Raw genomic sequence first — 25122 nt, forward strand, 5'->3', positions numbered from 1 at the left:
TACTGTTCCTCCACCCCTGTACCATTTGGTACAAATTTGAAACGAGCAAAGCAGCAGAACAAAATGGCACATGGAACTTGCTAAGCTTTTCTCCTGTTCCATTTCCATACGCTCTTACCTTCCCGAATAATTGCTCTTAATCACTAATCTGCAGGCTTCTGTGGGAGCATTCATTTCCTGCTACACTCTTTTAAAGCTAGATACAGTATATACCAAATTGGAATAAATGGTGCAAGTTAAGAACTCTCAGTTACTCCTTGGAGACTTTCTGGGACTGTATCGCTGCATGAGTTAAGCAAGCTCTCCCTCCCTCCCTCCCTCCCTCCCTCCCTCCAGGCAGGGGAGTACAGATAATTCCCTGCACCCACCCACCCACCGAAGCTGTCACCACGTTTGAATGATGGTCTATCACAACACAGCTCAGGTTTGAAATAATGGGATCTGAGTTCTCCAAAACCGACTTTGCTCAGAGCTTCATCAAGTTTGAGTCGTGGAGACAACATGCCCGAGACTAGGATAGCTGGGCCGGGCAGCTGGGTTATGGCTAGGATTTTTCCCGTTTTTTTTAATCAAGGAGAGAAAGGTTGTAAAAGACACACTAGGGAGAAGACGCAGCGGGGGCGAGAAATATAAGCAGCAGAGCCCCAGCCCCGGCCAGAATCTTGCCTTTGTTTGCTCTGTGGATGTCACGTTCCTCAGTTGCCTTATCTGTTGCAGAAACTCTTCCTCTGATAATCCAGGGTTTCCCTCTTGTGCAAGGGCCAGATGATAAGAGATGACCAGGATGGACAAGGGGTGCTGCTGGGTTTTGTTTCCAAAGGGCAACCACTAGGTTCCTCCTTCCTCCATTTCTGAGTTCAGCATTTTTTTGGGGGGGGGGGAGTTGTTGCCCGTTGAGCTTCTCCCTCTCTGCTGATCTGTGCAGCCGCCTTTTCCTTAGCTTTTGTTAGCCAGCTCCAGCTGCCCGGACGTCTGTTGGCTGGAATTGTTGTCCTCTCCTTTGCAGTCATGGAAGTTGCTCACACAGCGCTTTGTTTACCTTGCTCAGACCCCCATCCCCACCCCCCACCCCCGCGTGTCTCCTTTACTGAGTTTGACCCCAACTCTGCATGCAGCGCTACAGCACATGGGTGTCACCCCCCCCCCCCCCCGAGAAAGGTGCAGGAAAGCAACCCTGATATAAGCAATTTGCCAAAGATGTTGTCAGGGGAGTGGAGGAGGGGGGCTGTTTAGTTCTCAAATTCCTATCGGAATTTAATAACTATTTTGATTATGCAACACTAGATCTATCAAGCAGTCCCAGGGGAAAAATGTCAGTGCTTGCCAGTGGTTGCCATGGTTACATCCAGTTCTTAACAAAGGAGAAACTAGTGTGAATGCATTTATTCCTGTTTCAAATACAGTCCAGCCACATTGCCTTCTTAAATGGCCTGTAGCACATAAAAACATGCTTCTCCTGCACAGCCACCTTCCTTTTTACTGTGGGATGATGGGGGCAGGCGATGGTTGAGGACTGAGCTCTGTTGCGTTCTGACCTGGAGGCCTTTTCGGACTGGACTGTGAGATGAAGTGACTTCTGACTTTTTCTGTGGCAGGTCTTTTGGGGGGGGGGGGGGCGGACCTTGTCTCCCTCTATAACCCTGCCCAGCTCATCAGAGGAAACCATTCTTTCAGTCCCACCACCTTCACAGGCGCATTTGTTGGGGACACAGGAGAGGACCTTCTCGGTGGCTGCTCCCATAGACTGTGGAACTCCCTCCCACTGGAGGCCAGCCTCGTTCCCGTCTTTGTTCCACAAGCAATTGAAGACCTTTCTCTTTAGGCAAGCTTTCCCCCAGTGACTAGCTGCCTGAGTGTGATCTTTTTAGATGGATTGTTATGCACCACTCCTTTGACTGTGTTTTTAGTGTTGCTTGCATTTCCCATTTCTGCGAGGGGTATTTTGCTTGTTTCTTTTTAAAATTTCTGTACTTAGTGTTTTTAGCTTTAAATATTGCCTTTTAATGACGCATGCCACCTTTGTATACTCATTCTATAAATGTTGTGAGCCGCCTTGGGTCCTTTTCTAAGGAGAAAGGCGGGGTAAAAATATATTAAATAAATAAGCTGTTGGTTGCTCCTAGAGTAATGGTTGCTCATGTTAGCCTCTTCTGCGTAGACATATGGTACAAGAAAGTCAACCTCAACAGATGGAGAACCCTGACCTCTGAGTGTTTAGCCTGTAGGCAGGCGGTGCATCATGGCCTCTCCCAATTTGAAGAGACCCTTGTCCAGCAGGCCAAGGCAAAGAGGCCATCCCGAAAGCAGCAAAATCAGGGAGCTGGACGGGGGACAGATTGCGCTTATCTTCAGTGTGGAAGGGACGGTCACTCTCGAATTGGCCTTCTCAGCCACACTAGACGCTGTTCCAAGTCCTCCATACAGAGCACATGACCATCATCTTTCGAGAGTGAAGGGTGCCTAATCTGTATCTAATCTGGTGAAAACTGAAACAGTTGAAAACCATCAGGAGACAAGAAGAAAAACCAAAAGCTGGATCACATTGAGTAGAGTGAAAAGGACAGATAGAAGAGGCAAGGCCCGTTCGGAAACGTGTTCTGCCTGTGTCTGGCCTTCCTTGTGAACTTCCCAGGATGTGGCTGAGGAGCCTGTCATCAGATCTGAATTTCCAGCCTCCAGAACCAATTTTCAGCCTGCCCTGTTGGCGTTCTGGCAGGTTCAGCTGCCCTGCACATCCATGCAACGGTTTGGCCTTTGCTTGAAATTGGGAGGCTGTGAATTTTCTCAGAGCTTTCTGCGTGGAAACCAAAAATGCTGTGTTAGGGGAGGAGACCATACACAAGACCGGAGCCTTTTTTTAAAAAGTCCAGGCTGTAGCCCCAACCACCACTAGCAGGGAGTGGTAGAAACCCCTCTTCGCTGCTTGTGGGATTGTGGCTGCGCGGCCATTTTGAAAACCGGATTGGCTTACTCCTCCTTAAATCCACTTCATGGATTTATTCAAGTATATGCTGGAAAATTGTGCACGCTGGAAAATACAAAAAACTGAAGAGCAATTTGTTGTATTTTCCCCAGCGTCTGTGTGCAGGCTGCCACCTGCGAACACTAAGGGGTTGGGAAATCAGGTCCAAAAATATATGTGGTTGGTGGGCATGACCCTCAAGGGGTTCATAACGGCAAGTAATACATGATCGGCAGCGGGTCGGATGGGCAAGTAGTAGAAACTGTGGGAAGGGGATTTATCTCAAATGTCTTTGGAACTTAATTGCCAATGTAGTTCTGTCCTGCAGAGGTCCGGGTGAGTAGGTGATTCTACGGCGGAGTCCCCTTAAAATTCCACCACCATCCTCTTCTCTCCCCCCTCCCCCAGCACCAAAGCATTTTTTTCCAAGGAGGTGGGGGGCATGCACAATGGCAACCCTCCCCTCCCTTATCTTTGCCCGTTCAAGAAACAGCACTTCAAGTCCCAAATAAAACTGTTGAGTGAGGGAGATTTGAATTATTTTTTACTGAAACAGGATTGAGTTTGAAAAGGCCAAGAAGCACTGACCAGAGCACAGAGTTCTGACTCCTGTCCTCTGAAGATGCCGGCCACAGAGACTGGCGAAATGTTAGGAAGAACAACCTTCAGAACACGGCCAAAGAGCCCGAAAAACCCAGAACAACTAACAAGCACTGACTTAGTTTCACAGGTCTTGTGCAGATGCTCTTAAGACTGGACTCTTTGCCATATCATCCATAGAGATGAGGTGGAGAGAGAGAGAGAGAGAGAGAGAGAGAGCTTGGTGGGTTTCTGGGAAATAAGAATGATGTCAGATTTATGTGGAGGAGAAGCCAAGGAGAGAACACGATTTGGGTGAATCTGGACAGGACGTTTGAAAGACAAGAGGGGATTGTTCGTGATGTGCAGCCACAGCAGAAGGGGCTAAGGTGTAGCCCATGGGGGCAAATTCTAGTTCCTGAGTAGGACACACAGCCAAATAGAGAGAGTATGAACCATGGTTTGGAGGTTTGTGCTGGTTCGTATGCTCAGCACCAGAGGTGCTGCACATTGCCTTCCCCCATTTCCCCAGTAGATCCCGCACACCAGCCGGTGTATGCGCCTCTCCTCCTCCTCCTCTTCAGCTGTTCAACCCATCTCCCGCAGGAGCATGGGCTTCCCTGCACGGCCTCCGTGGCGGATCGTCCACTCAGACAAGAGTGCTCCTGCTGGGGACTGGTTGAACAGCCGAAGAGGAGGAGAGGAGCGTGCCGTCCCACAGATGAGTGGGTCAATGGCCGGGGTGGTGGGGGAAAGGGAATAAGGTCCATGCCCACCTCTACTACCTAATGACGTTGTCCGGTTTTGGCACTAAGCATGGGCAGATCTCCAGCAAGTATATGTTGTCATTTAAGGCGTCTGTTCCTTAAAACAGCAGAAAGTCAAGCTGCGTCTTAAACACAAATCACCCTATGCTTTAATAATTTCACAACCTCACACCCAGTGTACTGGGAAGATGTTATAGCCTGAACTAGTGTTCAGGCGTTCCATATGCCATCCCTCCTGATTTTAGTCTTATTTATTTATTTATTTATTTATTGGACTTATATACCGCCCCATCTTGTAAGAGGCCTGGAGAAGGTCGTGGTGACGCTGCGGGTTAAACTGCAGAAGCCTCTGTGCTGCAAGGTCAGAAGACCCGTCGTAAGATCGAATCCACATGACGGAGTGAGCTCCCGCTGCTTGTCCCAGCTCCTGCCAACCTAGCTATTCTAAAGCATGTAAAAATGTGAGTAGATAAATAGGCACCACCTCAGTGGGAAGGTCACGGCGTTCCGTGTCTAGTGGTGCTGGCCACATGACCATGGAAATGGTCTTCGGACAAATGCCGGCTCTACAGCTTGGAGACGGGGATGAGCACCGCGCCCTAGAGTCGGACACGACTGGACTAAATGTCAAGGGGGAACCTTTAAGAGGCCTGGAGAAACTGTTGAGTTTCAGATGGCTGAGCCCCAAGTTTGTGCTGCAGGATAGAACCCAGGTAGGCTATTTTTGCTCCTGAACAAGCGTGGCTCTGTGTTGCTGCCTGACTGACCACAGTATATTTGTCCAGGCAGTGACCTTAAAAAGGGGAGTTCACTGCCATTGCCACTTTTACAAGCTGGGGCACTGGGGGGAAGATTGAAATGGGTGAAGTGATGCAGTGTTTAAATGATACAAACCTAACTTTGGTTCATTTTTTTTTCAAAGGGCGGCTTTCTTGCCTACCATTCTCAAATAGTGTCTTCAAATGGCCTATCTTTTTCCAAGCATTTCTAGCCAATAGGAAAACGTAAAGATGAAGCAGCTCTGACTACTGTTTTGGCCCTTGTTGTGGCAAGCAGTAATTGGAACAAGTCAAGAAAGGCTTCAGACGCTTGTCCTGGCCATGCGAAAGAGGCTTCAGTAGCACCCTGGGGTCTCGGTTCACTTGGTAGGAGGGAACTTAATTTGCTCTGAAACACCATCTCAAAAACATGAAAGGCTGTGTTGGGCGGACATCCACCAGGTGTAATTGAAGCGGGTCTTCAAGGTTGGCCTTGTTGGTCAAGTCCCACACAGGTGGGAACTTTCAAAAGCAGTTGTATACGATTTTGCACGTTCTGCCTGGCTAGGATCCTCCTGCAATGACTTGCTACCTGGCTTCTTAATTAAACAAGAACTGTTTGGGGGAATATGGGCTACCTTGCAGCTTTGACCACACTCAGCTTGAATGGTGGCTTTACGGTATTTGGCTAGCGTAGTTGAAACCAAAAGAACATAATCTAATCAAGTCGCCCATAAATTTGCTTTGCAAGAGAGGACCCTTGGTTAGCAATACACCTCTGCTAGCCTCACGTTCGGCTCTTTTTGGGGGGTTGAGATTTCAGCTTAGGTAGTGTTTTTCTTTCTCTGGCACAGGTGTTCCAATGTGCCTTGGTCCTTAAGGCATGTTAAGCGAAAATAAAAACAAAATTATCATGCCACCTTGAAGTGATCTGCAAAAGCTCATGCTGAAATAAATCTTTTTGATCTTTTTAAAATGCCACAATTCTTGCTGTATGTGCTGAAACAGACTAACATGGCTACTTCATTGGAAGGTGGGGTGGGGGGCACATTAGAAGACTGTTTTGTTTATCTGAGCATCTAGTTAGTCAGTTTCTCCAAAGGATCCAGCAAGCGTACAAAGGAAGACCGCTTTAGCAACATATACAGCTGCAATGCCCCTTGTAGAAAGAGCACTGCTTTTGGCTACTAATGTAATGCTGAACCATTTGAAAGGTGGGAGAAGCAGTTGTGGTAGAAGAGAAGAAACTGTTGGTTTTTTTTTGGGGGGGGACTACTTTCTTCTTTAATCTTTGTCTGATACTCCACCAAGATGGCTCGGTAAAGAGCTTAGAAGGAAACAGCCATCAGAGGAAGAAGATTTTGGGTACAGCTTGGGCTTGCAGAGTTTTAAAGTTGCGGATTGGCCCCACAGAGCGGCCCTAACATTAGGCAGAGTGAGTGCCGTGACCCCCCCAGACCCAGATTTTGGGTGTCATGAAAAGGCAGCTGATGCTCAGCTATTTCAGTTCGTTTGTGTTGTGTTTTTACTGCCAGGAAGGAAAAGAAATGTCAGAAAAGGGCCTCTTCTGCAGGTGCCAGAATCACAGTCTGCTTCTCAACTTGGTTAGGTGCTATGAGTTGTTCCTCATCGGCCAGCAAAACAATTTTGAGACCAGCCAGCATGTACATGCTCAAGCCCTATGGAAGAGAGCATGAGCCGTGAAGATACCTGCCCCACGTCCACTCACGTCCAGCTCCCTTCACTGGGGCCAGTGCTGCAGATTTACTGGACGGGTGTGCCCTGGTTAGAGCCTTTCAGAGTTTTCCGCCTTTCTTGCTGGAATTTCTTGATCTGGTCCTGGCAGCCGAACAGAATCGTGGGCTTCCCGGCAGCAATTGTATGAACAAGCATTTGCGGTATCGGTAGGTGTCCTCAGATCCCAGTTACACCAGGGGGCAGGATGGTTTGTGTAAAGAAAGGATGCCGGCCTTTAGGAAGGAGTGTTGCTGTTCATCTGAGAACCCCAGGCTTGAGATAATGAGAGGCACCAGCTTGAACAAATTTCTATTGGCAAAAGAGGCAGCTTGCAGTGGGAAAAGAATCCACAAGTCATGCAAACATGAAGGAGGCTGGCTTTGCAAAGGGAGAAGCAACCAGGTGGGAAGCCTTCTCTGTTAACAGCCAATGCGTGTTTTTAATGTTGCCTTCCTGCTTATAAAGAAAGGTGGTGTCATTTCCATGCACACAGCTTCATCGTAATGGAGCCATTTGGCATGCAGAAGGGAAGCAGCTGCTGTAATGAAGTGGATTTGAATTTCCAATGACTTCATAATGAACAACATGGAATAAGATGCTCTTGTAACATAAAGAGGAGATGCTTGTAATAGTTTGAAATACTTTGTTGGCTTCCAACACTGCAGGCTTCGAGTAGTGCTGAGGCATTGCTTTTTGCAATTATCTCGAATTAAAGCCAGAGGTTCCATCTCCATCGAATACAGCACTGTGGTATCCCTGAGCATCCTTCCTCACTGTCAGGATCCTTCAGTGTTTACTCTAAAGAAAATCTCATTTGGCAGAGGTTTTGTCCAGGTGATCAGTTGCCTTTTATTGGCTCTTCAGTAGCTTGCCTTAATTACTCTAGTGTCACTTTCTGTTTTGGTCAGGGAGCTTTAATTGCTGGTTTCCTTCCTTCCTTTTTATGATTTTATTGTGAAGCAGTGTTATTTCCCTATTTAAAAAAAGATGTGTTTTTTTTTTACTGTTAAAGAAAATATTCAGATATAGAAGCAGTTAAGATGCGATTAATCACTGATTGCTTAGCTACAACGCGTAGGCAGCAATGAAACATGAATGTTGTCTAGATTCTTAACGGAAGGTCAGTCTGAAAAGGGCCAGGGAGGAAGCAACCTTTGACTAGCTCTCCTGCAGTTTCAGATGCTTCATAAAGTTCTACATAAAAGATGGAAGTTTTACATAAAAGATATGCTTGCCAAAGGAAATGAGCATCATTGTGTTTCCTCTTAGATCAAAGCATATGTCATGTGACCATCAAAGTCGTTTTGCAGTGCTGTGCCAAAAATGCCCCTTTGTCCAGTTATGAATGTGAGGGCTACTCTCAGACCACCCAACTTCCTCATTTGTAGAATTTGGTGGCTAATCAAAATGTGTTTGTCCTCTTCCTTCCATGCTCAATAAATGTTGCCCTGACTGGATCAGTTTGCTTCCCACCCAAGAGTGATCTTTTGCTGTTACATGGATGTGCTAATGCTGACCGAACCCGTGAATCAGCTTTTTCCTAGAGGTGCCATGTTTTTCCGTGTATAAAAACGAGACTTTTTCCTGAAATAATTTAAGGAAAAATTGAGGAAAGCTCAATTTGATTTTGATATTGCAGTATGAGTAGATTGGTTGTCAGTTCAGTATATTTTGTGTTTCTCTTACCCCTCCTTCCCCCCCCTTACATCCCCCTTTACCCTCTGTTTCCCATACCTTATCCCAAGTTATTAATTAACAAAAAAGCAGAGACATCATCTTGCCGACAAAGGTCTGCATAGTCAAACCTATGGTTTTTCTGGGAGTTGCAGTTCAAAAACACCTGAGTTACAAAGGTTAAGAACTACTGGTTTAGAGTGGGGGAGGCTTGAAGAAATGTGAAAGTGGGTGGGCTCTGATTCAAAATAATGCATCTTAGTGAAAGGGGCTTATAAAGCAGTGGATGCAAGAAAAAAATAGGAGTAATTACTGCTAGCAAGAGAAATGCCGGAAGGAATGTTGTTTGTTCAGCCTGAGCCTGGATGATGGCCTCTAGCGGCATCTCCTTCTGTTCTTTCGCTGGCAGCATTTTAGACTATCAGCTCTAGGGCAGAGGGGCCTCCCCACCCCAAGCTTCCATTACTTTGCAAAACACCAAAGACACTCTTGTAAAGATGGAGGCGTGTCTTTAGGTGGTGTTTCAGTGATGTAGGCTGTTGGGGTGTGATGTTCAGACCAGGGGAATATGCCTCTGCATGCTTTCCTCTCCCCCAATTGTTCACTTTTAAAAAAAAAATCTTACATATATGACATTAGCACTAGATTACCCTGTCACCTTATCAGTAGTCCCTAATTATTAGTATTGTTGTTGTTGTCCTTGTTGTTTTTGTTGTTTCCTGCCTTTATGCCCCATAAAAGGATCATCAGAGGCGGGACCAAAGGAAGGAAGGAACGGAGGGAGGAAGGGATTCACTCCAGAATCAATCTGCAGCCCCTGTATGATCAATCATCCACTGCAATTTCCAACGCAGTACAGGCCACAAATCAAATTTGAGGGATTCAGCTTTCCAGAGTCGAACTTGAGACAAAGGGACGCTTTATCTTCCCTTTCGCCTAATCTGTGTGTCAGCCAGGACTGAACACAGGTTTCTAGAATAGAGTCCTAATGGGTGGAATAAATATGTGTAGACAAAGCATTATGATTGTTAATGCTGAAGTTTTAAAATGCTGTTGGAAATGTATGTTGAGGGTTTTTCCAAATCTTGCTATAATACCATGCAACAGTCACTACTATTCTCTGCCTCCCCAAGCTAGGGAGATACTATTCATGTAATCAGAAAAAAGTGGTAATCATTTCTGAGTCTGATATAGAAATTGTCTTGTGAGCAGTCACCTTATGGGAAAGGGAAAGGAGAGCCTTAGCAGGAAACTTCTGAGTTGACCTGCCAGGTTGCTAATAATTAATCCCGAGGGTTGCAGCCCTGAAGAAAGGAAGCTGGAGAGAGTTGATTCGGTGGTGGTTCCTCTGCTACGCCTAGTGCTGCAAGTGGTCTTGTTGACGTTGTTGAACAGGGCAGAGTTATTGTCAAAGTGTCAGTGGAAAGGAAGGATGGAGAAATCTTCCCACTCATGCCGTGTCCTTCTAACATGACTGAGTGGCGAAAACCTAGCAATTTCAGAATGTTTGGAGGGTGAGTTACACGTCGATATGACTTCTAATCTTGTTTTTGTGTGCTTTTGTAAAGTGCCGTTGACATCTTCTTGCCTGCTTTATATGGGTCTTTTTGTTTTATCTGGAACCCCGATGGGGGATGCTGCATCTCATAAACAGATGTGCGGCATCGCAGTTGTGAGCGGGACTCGACCTCTTGGTTCATCCAGCCCAGTATAGTTACGAGCATTGACTGGCGACAATGCCTGCCTAGGGCTTAAGGAAGGGGTCTCTCCCAGACTGATCTGAAGATGCTGGAGGTTGAACCTGGGACATTTTGTGCGCAAAAACGGTGCTCTAAACATGGTCGCATTTACAGACATGTGATGCTTCACACATTTAAGGACACAGCGACTGCTCAGTTGAAACATCCCTGTTATAGCGTCCTGTTTTCCATGTTGCCGGTGGTTGCTTCCAAAGCAAGAGGTAGAGAGGCTGGCCGTCCCTTGTTCATCTCCCAGCGTCCGATTCCCAGAATTCCCAGACTTTGGAAAAGTAACTTTTTTTGAACCATAGCTTCCAGAATCTACGAGCCATCCAGGCAGTTTGCCAGAAAGTTCCTTTTCCAGGCTGGGAGGATTGACGCTGCTGTTCATCACTGAGATCCCAGTTGTGATGCTTCCTATAATTATCCTGCACTTTCTAACCTCCCTTGAAGATGTTTCCAACTTTGCACTCTTAAGAGTGGGACAGGTCTCCCCTTCCTCTCTTGCCTGCTGTTTATCCTTCAGTAAATGCTTTGGTCTCCTCTTGATCTAGGATTGATTTTGAAAACAGGCGCTCAACCCTTTCCCATGAGGGCTAGGCCTTTGATGTAACTGTTTTGGGTGCTTGACTGCAGACAGTACACCTCTTGTTTGTGAAAGATAGGTAGTGTTGTCCTCTGTGTGTGTGTGTGGATTGCTGTTGACACTTTTGACAGGTCCTCGTTGCATGCATGACCTCCGTGCTCTCCTGTCCAGTTGCTGAGCAGAGTCTTATCTTTCCGCATGAGCTTGGCAGCTAATAATATTCATTCTTTTCACTCCCGTAGCACCTCCCTCCAAGTGGACCTTAAGTGCTTGGTAAATACCAGCCAATTAATCCTCATGGGCTCCAAACAGATCGTATGACTTCCTTGCAAAGAATGGAAGGGGAGGGGAGGAGAAGCAGAAGAACTCAGGTTCCTATCAGGACTGCCTTTGGGAGCCATTCATTTTGTGTCGGCAGCTGTTGAAACGCAGGCATCATCTGCTCTTTAGAAGAATCTGGCCAAGAGCGAAGCATTTGAGGTGCACTCCTGCCCTTACGACAGTCAGGAGCAGAACTGTTTATTTATCTGTTTAGAAAACCCCGTTCCAGCTTTCTTCCTTCTGAATCTCAGATGCTTTTCTTTATCGAATGGTGATCTAAAAAGTACATCGCTTCTGTCGTCCTTTTCCACTCATACTCTTTTTTAAAGGAAGGAGCAATTCTAGGTTGTAATGTAATATGCTTTCGCTGTGAACTTTCTATGCAAACCATTACAAGGAACAAAAGAATGGGTTGGGCCAAAAACATGGTGATTCCTCATTTACCGACAAAGGCAGGTGATGACCCAAAACATGATTTTACCCTTGGCAGGCAATCCAAACAGAGATCCTTTCCTCCAGAGTTAGTGAAGGATATTAATGAGCTGAATTGGTGTTGTGTTGCCTTTTGATGCTACTTTGAAATATTTGGCTGCCCTCCTGCCAGCCGTACACAATACACTCTACCTTGCCTTTCCTGGCCCTGTTGCCTACCTTTGTAGAGTGACAAATACCTGCAGCTCACGACATGATATATACAATGTGTGGAGGTGCCTGTGTTGTAGACAATCTAAAAGAGAGTTCAGAAAGTTTACATTATTGGATTACAACTCCTAGAATCATTAGTACCTGTGCCTGTTGGGGGATTTTTGGAGTTGCAGTGGTATTTCACTCAATATTTATTTATTTATTTATTTATTTATTTATTTATTTATTTATTTATTTATTTATTTATTTATTTATTTATTTGACTTGTCCATGAAAGTCCACATCAAAATATAATGGTCTTTAAGGCTCTTCCTCATAGGACTCCTCGTCAAAGGAGTACTTCATCCTTTTATACCTTCTGTATGGTGAACATGGTGTTTTATACTAAAATCTTTGTGATTTGCTCCCACAACCAGGTATTCCCCCCCCCCGAAGTGGTTTTTGCACCAAATACCACTAGTTTTGTTTTGTTTTTGGCCAGTTTTGATTTTGTGCAGAAATCTTGCAGAGGTTGACATTTTTTCCAATGGCATGTGACAGTGTGCTGAGACACCCCTTTTCACTGCCACCAAAATGATTTGCAAAATTTGTTATATTCTTCGTGAGGTTTTATCCCTCTCGTCTTTTGGACGGATGTCTTTATATGAACCTGTTGGAAGACTCCGAGGTGGCCACTTTTACTTTCAGCTGGAGCCTCCCTTCCCTGCCAATGTCTGTTTGGGTGGATTGGGTGGCTTGTCAAAGGCTTAGCGCAACCTGCCACCATAAAATGTAGCTGTCTAGGCAGTGGTTCACCCAATGAGGGTGAAAGAGGAGAGCTCCAAAAATGGTCTGAAGCTCAACATCAAAAAAAAAACTTAAAGATTATGGCCACTGGTCCCATCACCTCCTGGGAAATAGAAGGGGAAGATATGGAGGCAGTGACAGATTTTACTTTCTTGGCCTCCATAATCACTGCAGATGGTGACAGCAGCCACGAAATTAAAAGACGCCTGCTTCTTGGGAGGAAAGCGATGACAAACCTCAACAGCATCTTAAAAAGCAAAGACATCACCTTGCCAACAAAAGTCTGAATAGTCAAAGCTATGGTTTTTCCTGTCATGATGTATGGAAGTGAGAGCTGGACCATAAAGAAAGCTGACCGCCGAAGAATTGATGCCTTTGAATTGTGGTGTTGGAGGAGGCTCTTGAGAGACCCCTGGACTGCAAGGAGAACAAACCTATCCATTCTAAAGGAAATCAACCCTGAGTGCTCACTGGAAGGGCAGATCCTGAAGCTGAGACTCCAAGACTTTGGCCATCTCATGAGAAGAGAAGACTCCCTGGAAAAGACCCTGATGTTGGGAAAGTGCAAAGGCAAGAGGAGAAGGGGACGACAGAGGACGAGATGGATGGACAGGGTCCTCGAAGCTGCCAACATGAATTTGACTCAACTCCGGGAGGCAATGGAAGACAGGGGGGCCTGGCGTGTTCTGGTCCATGGGGTCACGAAGAGTCGGACACGACTAAATGACTAAACAACAACAATAAAAAGGCAGTGGTTTTCAGGGGATAAAAACTATATTGGGGAGAAAAGATGATGTCCGATGGTCCACTAAATGAAGCCCTGATGTAAGTGCCCTGTGAAGGGAGGAAGGCTATAGCTTGACTCTCTGGTTCTAGACTTGGCATCACTTCCACATCCTGAAGTGTGGAAGTCCAAATTGCGCAGTCACACATGATGGTTGTCATGCATTCTGTCCTTCCTAGTTGCTCTATAGCATAGCAGTGCAAAGGGTTCCATCTGATCAGCATCTCCGTAATGCCCAGCTGGGGAAGCAGGCCGGGGGGGGGGGGATAGTAAGCATAACATTATTTAGAGGATTGTGGGGACTTGTTTCTGGTTCTAATCAGGATTCTACTGCTTAGGAAGGCAACAGCTTGGGAATCAGCCCCAGTCATGTGTAACAGAGAACCTGGAAGTGGGTTGCATGAAACAGGTGAGAGATAAATGCAAGCCAAGGCTGGCTCAGACGCAGGTGGTTCTTCCCATCTGGTGACAGATGGGTCCTGGGAGTTCCTGCCCTTCTCTTGCTTTGGCCCCAGGCAAGGCTGTCCTTGCTGACTTTGGCTGATTGCTGATGTGGCCAGCTTGAGGTGGACTGTGGATGCTTTCCTGGTAATGGGGAGGTCAAAGGCGGAAAATTCCACTTCCAAATGTAGGTCACAGCCCTGCATTTCTGGCTCAATGGAGTGCTTTGCTTGATGATTCATATATTTCCTTGCTGTGCCAACAGGTGATTTCTGTCTTTTGTAATCTGCATACGTCAAAAAACAGAGAAGTCCTAAATTGCAGCCAAGGTGGTGTTAAGGAGAGGAGCTCTGCCAGCATGTCTCCTCAGCTTGCAAAGAGTGTTTCTCCTCCTTTCTAGCTGAGATTTTGCCTTCATTTGTACAGCTGGCAGGGTTTGGATGGCTATAACCAAAAGAGTGTATGTTTTGAAAAGAATCTTTCCTGACCTGTGGAAGAGGAAAAGAGAGCCGGGCCTTTCTAGTCACTGTCGTTCTGTGCTTGGCGGCTGCCGGTGTCAGCTTGCCTATCTGGCATGCCCTGACTCTAGAAAATGCTCCCCGCTTACCTGCTCAACCCTTTCCTGTTTGCATAGCTGGACCCAAGATTCTGCCAGCCTGCAAGAACCCATACCTTCACACAGGTATACCTGTAAGGTGGTTTTCAGTTCTCTCTTCCAACTATGAGTGGTTTCAGTATTTTCAGGACATCTAAGGCAGACCTCTGGCTTTCCATATCCATGTGTAACCTGCGTCTGGTGTTTTATCTGTCAGAGAGTGTCAGAGATGATTCTGGCTCTCAGTTTGCAAGCCTGTGTATTGCTGCCACATAAGGAAACAGTTGTTGGGATTCTTCCTCCAAGCTCACCACATCGCTTTCTTCTGGACAAGATAATGCAACGTGCAAAATCACGGTTCTTTGAAAAGGGTTCTCTTGTAACTGAGAGCCCCATGTCTTGGAGCAAAGACAAGCCTGTGGAGAGACGGTTAGAGCACACTCTTCCAAATACCCTTTGTCTCCTACCCACCATTGCGTGGAGTAAGCATCCCCTTTGGAGTTGAAAGATCCATTTTGAGCTCCTGGGGTCAGGATCATTTTTCCAGCTGAACCATCAGACTTATTTTTAGGATCGTTCAAATTGTTTTTGGCTTGTCAGCCTTGGCAAGGGTTGTTGCAAAATAAACTGGATTTACAGTTTTAAAAAAAAAATCCTGAACAAATTACATCAAGTGTCTGAACGGAGCCAAAGATTTCAGCTAAGCTGGCAATTCTGTTGATAGCTTTGCTTTGTTAGAGTTTGAATGCATTGCCAAGGTCACTGTCTTCCTGTCGTCTCCCTGAATTGTATGGAGAAAGAGAAGAGTGTATGCCTTTGGTGGACCTGCTCCTGAGAAACATTGCTTTTGAATAAGGATCTAACTTTTGTTAAAGGTTAACAGTTGCAAAGTCTTTTGTGATTCCCCCCCCCCCCTTTCTCTGCATGAGCCAAATCCAAAGATTTTTACATTGGCGTAATAATTTCTGGTGTGAATTGAATTTTATTTTGTTTTATTTGAAGCAGAACCAAGACTGGATATAAGTTAAGTAGTGGTTAAGCAGAGTGCCAGGCGCGGAAGGAAATGGATGGAAAATAAGCTAAAGTCAAGTCTATAATGGATGCATAACTCTTGTACCCAGAACAGATGGATTTTGCAGTCTCAGGTTTAAAAAGAGCTCATCTGTTTCCCTTCTCCCATTACGTTTGCTTTGGCCTCCTTTTAGACTTCAGGTATGCCAGAGAAAGAGGAATAAAATTAGATCTGTGGTCATGGTTGGGCTGTTGGTTTGCTTTATTACATCGGACCTCAGAAAAGTTACCTTTTGGAGCACCCGTCTTGGAATTCCACAGTCGGCGCAGCCGGAGGATTCTACCTACCAGTTATAATCCCCCCAAAAGAGTAACTTTTCCAGTTACCAGGGATGGAGACCCAAGTTTCGGGACTTGCTGCCAAGTCAGAGTTGAATTGCACCGGTGACTTCACTTGGCATTGTTCCCCCCCCAATGACTCAGAACCCACCCACCCCTCCCTTTTGTATGGGGAATAATACTTATTTTTAATAGGGACTCAGACTTCGTACCCAGGACTCAGAGTCGGACTTGGAACCGGGACCCAAATACTTGCCAGCCTCCTAGCCAGTTACCCTCCAGCTGTTCATGATTTCCATTGCTGCTAGTAGACCCTCGGTGGGCGGCCCCAGATGTTGTTGCTAGGTGGTGATATAATATGACTTAAAGAGCTCGAACTCTCACCAAACGCTGAAATATTGGTAGTGATGATTCCAGCGAAGAATAAGTGTCAAGCAGTCTCAGTTACCTACTAGATTTTTTCCCCCTAGCACCCATGACAAATATGTGTTGAAGATCTGTACCTTGGGCGTGTGAAATCTTGTATTGAGAAACAGCAGGACTTTTTGTTCCAGTTCCCCAAATCTAGGCATGTCTATTTGCATATTATACAAATATTTGCTAAATTAGGCAGATTTTGCAGCGGCTTGAGAAAAGAGTCTGTCGTCACTGTTCCAGTTCTTCACTCCAAATCACCTCTTTCAAAGTTTCCTTATTTCTAAGAAGGCAGAAGAATTTTTTCTGATTTGTTTCTATGTAATGCCTATGTCTGTGAACCTGCCTGGGCCTTAAGATCATCCAGGGAGGCTTGTTTGGTCGGGACACAGAAGAGGGCCTTCTGTCTTGCTGCTCCCAGACTCTGGAACTCCCTCCCACTGGAGGCCAGGCTGGCTCCATCTTTGCTTTCCTTCTGCAAGGACAGCAAATATTCAGACACGAGAGGAGTGTTTTGAACCGATGGTTGTGGTCTGTTGCTTTTAAATTTATTTTTAGTGTTGATTTTAATTGCCATTTTTAATATATTTGTTCAATTCACTTTCCAATATTTGTATACTTACTGTTTTTAGCTTTTAAATATTGTCTTTTTAATGCTGCAAGCTGCGGGGTAAAAATATTTTATATATTTATGTGCGTGCGTGCGTGCGTGCGTGCGTGCGTGCGTGCGTGCGTGTGTGTGTGTGTGTGTGTGTGTGTGTGTGAGAGAGAGAGAGAGAGAGAGAGTCCTGACCCTTATAGGCTAAATAAAATTTAAGTCAGTGTTACATTATCACATGCAGGTAGACAAATTATTTTCATCCCAGGGGCCAGACTCCACGTAGAGGGCTTTCAGCAGCAGGCATGGCCAGAGGCCAAGAATGCCAGTGGTTCATGTGTGTGCACAGGTCCAGTCCCTCATATGAATGAACCCACACTCATGGGCCCTCTGAACCCCACTTCTCCACTGATATTTGAGGATTAGCTGAAGTTGGGTCAGGTTTTCCGGGCTCAGCACTTGGAAAGAAGACCTCAGGAAAGAACTCCATACGGGACCTGATTGGAGATAAAAAAAAATTCATGGAGAAGAGTTACATCTCTGGTCAGCTATGGCCTGCATATAAGAGCTTTTCCATGCCTTGAGAGGATGAACAGAGAAGGGAAAGACGTTGATGGTATCGATGGGGAATTGCATGATCCACATCTAGCTTAGGTACCAGACGACGCAGTTTCCCCATGCTTGTTCCAGAACTAACAGCTGTAGTCCTGTGCACTTTCTTTCTGGTGTGATGCAGCTGGTCACATTGGGCCTTACTTCTGTTTTATAATTGTTTCCTTATTTAAAGCATTTTTACCCTGCCTTTCTCTTAAAAGCACTCCTTTATTGCTTCGCAGCCCATGAGGGCTCTGAAACTGTTAAGTCTAATTGCATAGCTCTGGACTCACTTTCACTGCTGATGGGGCTCCACCCTTCCTTTTTTAATGCATAGAGGGGAGCAGTAATACTGTTTGTTAACAGGATGGTGTAACTCACCGAGCATAGGTACCCTTTATGACTGGTGGGTATCAGAGCCAGGCATCTGAGATGCCGTGGGCTTGAGCAGAAAGTCTTCAAGAGTGGGCGTTCTGGCCAGCGTTTGTAGGGGGTCTCGTGCAATAAATCAGCTGCCTACACCTTTGAGGATGAATCAGCAAAACTAAGAGGGCAAACTGGTGTGTAGCAAACCAGTTGAGTTGGGGATATGGTTTGTTGTGGCTGTGGAAGGATAGGGGAAGCCTTTCCCTCCCCCTTCAGTACTACCCTTGAGTCAGGTGTCCTGAGGCTGTTTGGAGCCCGAATCGTCCATTATCTTGTTTCCATTTCCTTTACCCTGTTCTGTACTTTACCTGTGTTCCTTGTTTGTTTCTCAGGCGTGAACTGACTCAACATGAGTGGCCTTGGGAACAACGCAACGGATCCGACGAACCCGGATTCCCAGAAGAGAAAGGGGTCGCCGTGTGACACGCTAGCCCAGAGGTGAGTAGAGAGCTTCAAGATGGTTCCTTCCCGGTTAAGACAGGGACAGTTTCAGACATTCTGCCGCCTGCAATCTCCAGATGGGAGCAGATTTAATCTACTCCAAACAAGTTTGCACATCCCACCAGGGTCTGTTATTGCATGGAGCTGCCATGGAAGATGGAACACAACACTCCATCTGTGCCGTTTGGGCAACTGGCAACTTGTTGCTGAATCTGTTTTTAACTTATTGATTTATTCAAGCTTTTCGCTCACAGCATCTTTTATGACTGTTTCTCCTTCACTGCTTCTGTGATCTAAAATCCAACTGAAGATAAACAAGAAAAAATAAATACATCTCAGTTTAAATTAAAAGCTTAGAGGAAGGATATTGGCCCACTCCATAAAAAGTTTTAGCATCATCCTTTTGATGAGGAGATGATAGTCTTGTTTATGCCACCAGCCAGCTACGGGACTCTCCATCTGGTTGCCTCATTTGGCAGCTGGCTTTAGTTAAGACCTCAATATTTTCTTCAGTTCATTGGTTAAATTGTTTGTCAGTGTTTAATAATTTAAACAATTAATAACCCTTCTACACAGAGCAGCAAGTTCTTTTTTTTTAAATTGTGTATTACAAAACCCAAAGGGGGCATTGAGAAATTTTCCTCACACCCCCATTCTGGATTTTTCACTGGACTCTTAGCCCATGTTTTCCTTCCAAATTGACTCTGGTGCTTTCATGATCAGATTCTTCTCTGTTTTCACCTTCCTCCCCTGCCCACCCATCTTTTTGCCTCTGGCACGTCAAGATCCACCTCAGTGTCACTTTCTGAGGAAGTCATTCTTATGTCTTAGGAAGTGGGCCTGCCCACGAAAATTCACATTAAAATTTAGCAGTTACTCTTTAAAGTGCCAAAACGTTTTTGTTCTTTTCATGAGAATGAGCTGAGGTTAGCTGGAGACACTAAAAGCAATAAAAAAAACCTTCTTTGGGTATGTTGAGTCACAAAAGACAGACAAAAGGCATCGTGGCACAACTCCGCGATGGAGATGGAAAAATGATAACAGAGGACAAAGAAAAGGCAATTCCTATTTTAGTTCTGTCTTTTCCCAATCGGAAGTGCAAGGGGAGGACAGGATTGCAGCTGGAGATAGATAAACAAAAAGTCAAGGAATACCTTACCACCTTGAACAAGGTCAAATCTCCAGGGCCAGATGAACTGCATCTGAGAGTACTGAAGGAACTGGCTGAAGAAATCTCAGAACCACTATCCATTATTTTCTTGAAATTATGGGAAATGGGGGAGGTGCCAGAGGATTGGAGGAAGGCCAATATTGTCCCTATGTTCCAAAAGGGCAAAAAATAGGAACCTCGAAACTACAGACCAGTCAGCCTGACATCCGTCCCAGGCAAAATTGTGGAACAGATCATAAAGCGGTCCTTGTGCAAGCACCTAGAAAACAAGGCAGTGATAACTAGAAGCCAACACGGATTTTTCAAGAACAAATCCTGCCAAACTAATTTGATCTCGTTTTTTGATCAGGTCACCTCTCTGATAGACAGAGGGAATGCTGTAGACGTAGTATATCTTGACTTCAGCATAGCTTTTGACAAAGTGTCCCGTGACCTTCTGATTATGACCTGGATCATGGGGTGCAGGGAATGCTTGTCAAATTTGCAGATGATACCAAATTGGGCTGAATAGCTAATAGTCTAGAAGACAGAAACAAAATTTAAAATGACCCTGATAGGATGGAGCACTGGGCCGAAAGCAACAGAATGAAATTCAACAGGGATAAGTGCAAAGTCCTGCACCTTGGGAAAAGAAACCAATTGCACAGTTACAAGATGGGAGATAACCTGGCTCAGCAAAACTACGAGCGAGAAGGATCTTGGAATTGTCGTAGATCACAAGCTAAATATGAGCCAACAGTGTGATGTGGCTACAAAAAAAGGCCAATGCTATTTTAGGCTGCATTAATAGAAGTACAGTTTCCATATCCTGAGAGGTGCTGGTCCCCCTCTATTCAGCACTGGTTAGGCTTCACCTTGAGTATTGTGTTCAGTTCTGGACACCACATTTCAGGAAGGATGCCAACAAATTGGAACAAGTTCAGAGGAGGGTGACAAGAATGATCAGGGGTCTGGAAGCCAAGCCCAATGAGGAAAGGCTGAAAGAACTGGGCATGTTTAGCCTTTAGAAAAGAAGACTGAGGGGTGATAGGATAGCACTTTTCAAATATTTGAAAGGCTGTCCTACAGAGGAGGGGCAAGATATGTTCTCGATCATCTCAGGCTGCAGGACATGCAACCATGGGCTAAAGTTACAGGAAGCCAGATTTCAGCTGAATATCAGGAAAAAACTTCCTAACTGTTAGAGCAGCACGACAGTGGAACCAGTGACCTCGGGAGTTGGCGAGTGCTCCAACACTGGAGGCATTCAAGGAAAACTTGGATAATCACCTGGCAGATCTGCTTTGATTGTATTCCTGCCCTGAGCAAGGGGTTGGACATGATGGCCTTGTAGGCCCCTTCCAACTTCACTTTTCTAGGATTTCTATGATTCTATTGGATTGCCTATTTGACTGAATTAAAAAGGAGGAGGGGAGTACAGCAGGATCGAAGGAAGGAAAATCATAGCAGTAACAAAGTGTCTATTCAGTGATTTTTATGTTTATTTTTTTGACTCGGGGGGGTGGGGAGAAATGCAACACACTGAGATTTATTTTCCTCTGTGTCCATATGTGCCTGTGTAAAAATGCAAATTTTAAAACAGCAACGACTAATGCCAGCGAATTTATAGCAGAGGAGCGGAATGAACGGTGCAAATGCCAGTCCCAGATTTATCGGAGAAATTTTCCATGCTAATTGGAAGGAAGGTAGCAAGAGATCCAGTGGGAGAACTGGACCATGGAATAGTCACTAGTTTACATGTGGCACCCCCCTCTTAGCTTGCTTTAAAACCATCTTGTTTTCATGAACATTCATAATGGAACCTCAAAAAAAACCTTGAGGATGTTTTTGTGAATGCAGCAGGAATCCTGAGAAAGCCGAAAAGGTTTTTGTCTCTTCTGCAAGGCCCCCCCCCCACATACCTTGCAAGCAAATAGTTGGGAGGGAGGGGAACAATTAAGTTTGTATCTGCAAAATGGGGAGGGAGTGGCCGGCATTGGGGCTCTGGCCTTCCTCAGTGTGCAAAGGGATGCCCTTTCTCCTGGGACTGTGGGACAGTAGTGGCAAATGGTGTAACCTCAGCAAGGAGTGTGTGTGTGTGTGTGTGTGCCAGGGGAGCTGAAGCTCTTCATTTCAAGGATGTGTTGGAGAAATGCCTTAAAATCCTTCCAACAGGAGATGGCCATTACACGTTCTCTTTCAATTGCCCTGACACATTTTGAGCCTGCTAGATATCCCACAATCCCAACAAGAAAGGATGTACCGCCGGTGCATGCTCAGAAATTAAGGAGACAGGCAGGTGGATGTGTCTCTGAGCCCTCCTCGCTCTTGTTGACCCCATTCGCTTTTGCAGAGAGAGAGAGAGAGAGAGTGAGTGCTTTGTGTTTGCTTGCAGCAGGGGAGAGGCGGGGAAATTGGTGGGAAGGACACACTGCAGAGGTGGGGAGCAGCACCTATTTCAAGCTGGATCCAGGTACAAATTAATCCCTTTTTAAAGCAGAACAGGTAACTTTTTGAGCCACCCTCACCTCTCCCTGTATTTAAGTTGGCATCTCTAACAGTAATATAGTGGAACTGATGAAATCAGTTCATCCTTCATTAGAAAATGCATGCCTCTTCTTTCTTTCTTTCTCTCTCTGTCGTACTCGTTACTACTGCTTAAGGTAGCTTCTGCTCCTATTTGGACGCTTCAGCAGAAAGCAAGTGTGTGCTTTTCCCATTAAATTGTTCTTTTATTCATTAGCATATCTATGCGAATATGATGTATTAAGCCGTTATGTGACATGTACAATTAATGAATTGAAGATTTGTTTAAAACTATTCCTCAGCCTTAGTTTTCGTTGCTGGTATTGCAATTTTCTGGAAAAGACAGTCGTACTAGGAAAAGAGGAAGGCAGCAAGAAAAGAGGAAGACCCAATATGAGATGGATTGACCCGCTAATGGAAGCCCCAGCTATGACTTTACAAGAGCCGAGAAGGGCTATTGAGGACAGGATATGTTGGAGATTGCTCATTCGTAGGGTCATCTCAGTTGGAGTGATTTGATGGCACAAAAAACAACATTCTAATGTGCCATTTTGTTGTGGACTTGAGTGTTGGAAATTTTTATGCATTACTGATGGGATGACAGAAAGAGTAGCCTAAAGACCTCCTACCTTCTCTTCGGACTGACTTCCCATCCCTGATAGCTTAGGTTGCCAACACAACAGTTACATAGAGTTGTTGTTTTTTTAAATTACTAAATGAATCCAAACAAAAGTTGTTTTGCCAGTTTGCCTCCCCCCTCTTAATTTGTCCCCCAGCTAGAACACTCATATTCCTTTCCTAAGTAATACGACTTAAGCCCTTCGGGGATGGAGCAAATTCAGTTCTCTAGCAGCCTTTCCAGATTTCTTTTTTTCGAGCCAAGACGGTCTCTCTTACCACTACTTAGCCCCTACTCTTATCTTGCAGAAGGTGCAGGGTTCAAAGAAGGGGTATGTATAGTTTCATAGCCCTTTGAATCTTCTTGGATTCGGTTATAAAATGATTGCTTTAGCAGCTTTTTGCAAACAGACTGATTGCCTTTCTTTCTTTCTTTCTTTCTTTCTTTCTTTCTTAATTCGCTTCTGCCTTTTAGCTTATTAACTCAGTTTCTTGGCATAGGGCCTTCGCAATTTATCCTCCCTGGCAACTTCCCAACTTCTTCTTGGCTTTCCTGCCTTCCTTATAACTTGAACAGTTGAGTAGCTGCTCCATGTACATAGTTATGTGGAGAGCTAGGATGGGGTGTGTGCCAAAAGGGAGAGAAGAGGGAGTGCAGACCGGTGAGAGAAGTTATCTTTCATAATCCTGTACAAGCAGCCAAAAAGCATCTCAAGAGCTGACATAAGAGTTCCCAGTGAATGTTAAGCGCAAGGAATAGAGGATGCGGTAAGAATTAATGCATTGTAAATACTTGGTAAAATAATACAAGTAATAAGAAATGTGGACACACACATCATCTGTGTTACAAAGAGATCATCTGTTATTAAGAACATCTAGCATTAGTCATTTGGCGAGCATCGCTACATCTTGTAAATATAGCCATCCACACGACTGTTTACGTGGAGCAGCTATTCAACTGATTATATTCTGATTATATTATATTCCATGGTTTAACACCGGCTTTTCTGAAGAGCACTTCCTTGATCTATCCTGAAACCTCCCATCCTGCAGCTTTACTGGGTGTGACCCCATTGTGTTCTAGTGTTATGAGAGGGGGGAATATCTCTCTCTCTCTCTCTCTCTCCATTTTCTCTACACCAAGGATAATATTCCTCATGTCTCCCCTGACTTGCCTTCCCCCCCTAACTGAGCAGCCCCAAATACTGGAACCTTTTCTCATAGGAGAACGACTCCAGTCCCTTGATCATGTGTGTTCCGCTTTCCTGCACCTTTCTTAGTGCTGCGGTATCCTTTTTCTCTCCGCACTGTCAGTATATTGACCAGAACTGTTGTGCGCTGACATCATATGTTTGAATAAGAGCAGGGTAAGAACTGGCAGTTTTATTTTCGGTTCCTGCCCTATTATACCCCACACAGTATTTCCCTCTTTTGTATAGCCGCCTAGAGTGGTCGAAATGACTAGATAGGCGGGGTATAAATACAATAAATAAATAAATAAAAATATAAGCACCTGCACATTGGATGAATTGGCCTGATCCACCATAACCCCATTCTCAACAGAATTAGGATTTTTTTTCCTCCGAGGTTTTCTTCACTATGCATCATTTTATACTTGATGTTTGCCATTTGAATACTCATTTGCCATTACAGTGAGATTTATTTATCATACCAGGAGGTGAGGCTGAGGAGCCTGACGCCGAGGGAGGCCCGAAGGGAGAAGACACGAAACCGGGCCTTCTCGGCGGTGGCTCCTCGCCTCTGGAACAATCTCCCTCCTGAGATTCGCGCGGCCCCTACCCTGCGCACATTTAAAACTCAGCTAAAAACATGGCTTTATGTTAAGGCCTTCCCTCCTGCCAGCATTTAATCTAATTTAATTTATTTTTCTTCTTTATCTGTTATTTATGATTTATGTTATGTTTGTTAATCGATATTTTTATTTTATGTTGCTATAATTGTATTAATATTGTTGTTAGCCGCTCAGAGTGGTATAGATTTATCAGATGGGGGGGATATAAATCAAATAAATAAATAAATAAATAAATAAATAAATAAATAAATAAATAAATAAATAAATAAATAAATAAATAAATATTTAAGATATTTTTACCCCGTCTTTTTCCTTAAAAGGACCTAAGGTGTTGTTAACCTTAACTGTTGTTAAAGTTAACAAAAGTGAGTATACAAATAATTAAAAGGATCAAACCAATACCAGACAAAAAAAACATAAGCAACATCAAAATGCATTCAAAGCAGTAAGGTACAACCATCCATTTAACAAACCCCTCAGGTAGCCAGTCAATCAAGGGAAGCTTGCTTGAAGAGAAGGTCTTCTTCGCCTGCTTGTGGAAGGACAGCAAAAATGGGGCCAGGCTGGCCTCCTGTGGGAGGGAGTTCCACAGTTTTCAAAGATGACTTGGTGTCTGTTTTCTGCCTCCTGGAGTAATTTTCATAACTGAACTCTAAAAAAAAAAACATAGGTTGAATTACTGCCTGTAGCCAATGAATGGTTGGAATATTCTCTTTGTGAAACTGATATTTCATCCAGAATTTCAATTCGGTTTCCCTAGGTCTGACGAAGCGGACGTGTCCATGAAAGTTTAAATAAATATATAACAGTTTGTCTTT

General features: G+C 44.8%; 1 protein-coding gene across 13 annotated transcripts in view; it reads left to right on the forward strand.

Moving 5' to 3' along the window:
• The window catches only part of NCOA1 (nuclear receptor coactivator 1), a 291778-nt gene that overhangs the window by 178039 nt on the left and 88617 nt on the right, over positions 1-25122 (forward strand). For all 13 annotated transcript variants that reach the window (XM_072986356.2, XM_072986368.2, XM_072986373.2 and 10 more), the window contains one exon: positions 18089-18194. In XM_072986356.2, the coding sequence (XP_072842457.2) occupies positions 18106-18194 (89 nt within the window). In that variant the 5' untranslated portion in view covers positions 18089-18105. The remainder of the gene's footprint in view (positions 1-18088; positions 18195-25122) is intronic.

This window comes from Pogona vitticeps, chromosome 1 (assembly GCF_051106095.1).
Source record: "Pogona vitticeps strain Pit_001003342236 chromosome 1, PviZW2.1, whole genome shotgun sequence".
Lineage (NCBI taxonomy): Eukaryota > Metazoa > Chordata > Lepidosauria > Squamata > Agamidae > Pogona > Pogona vitticeps.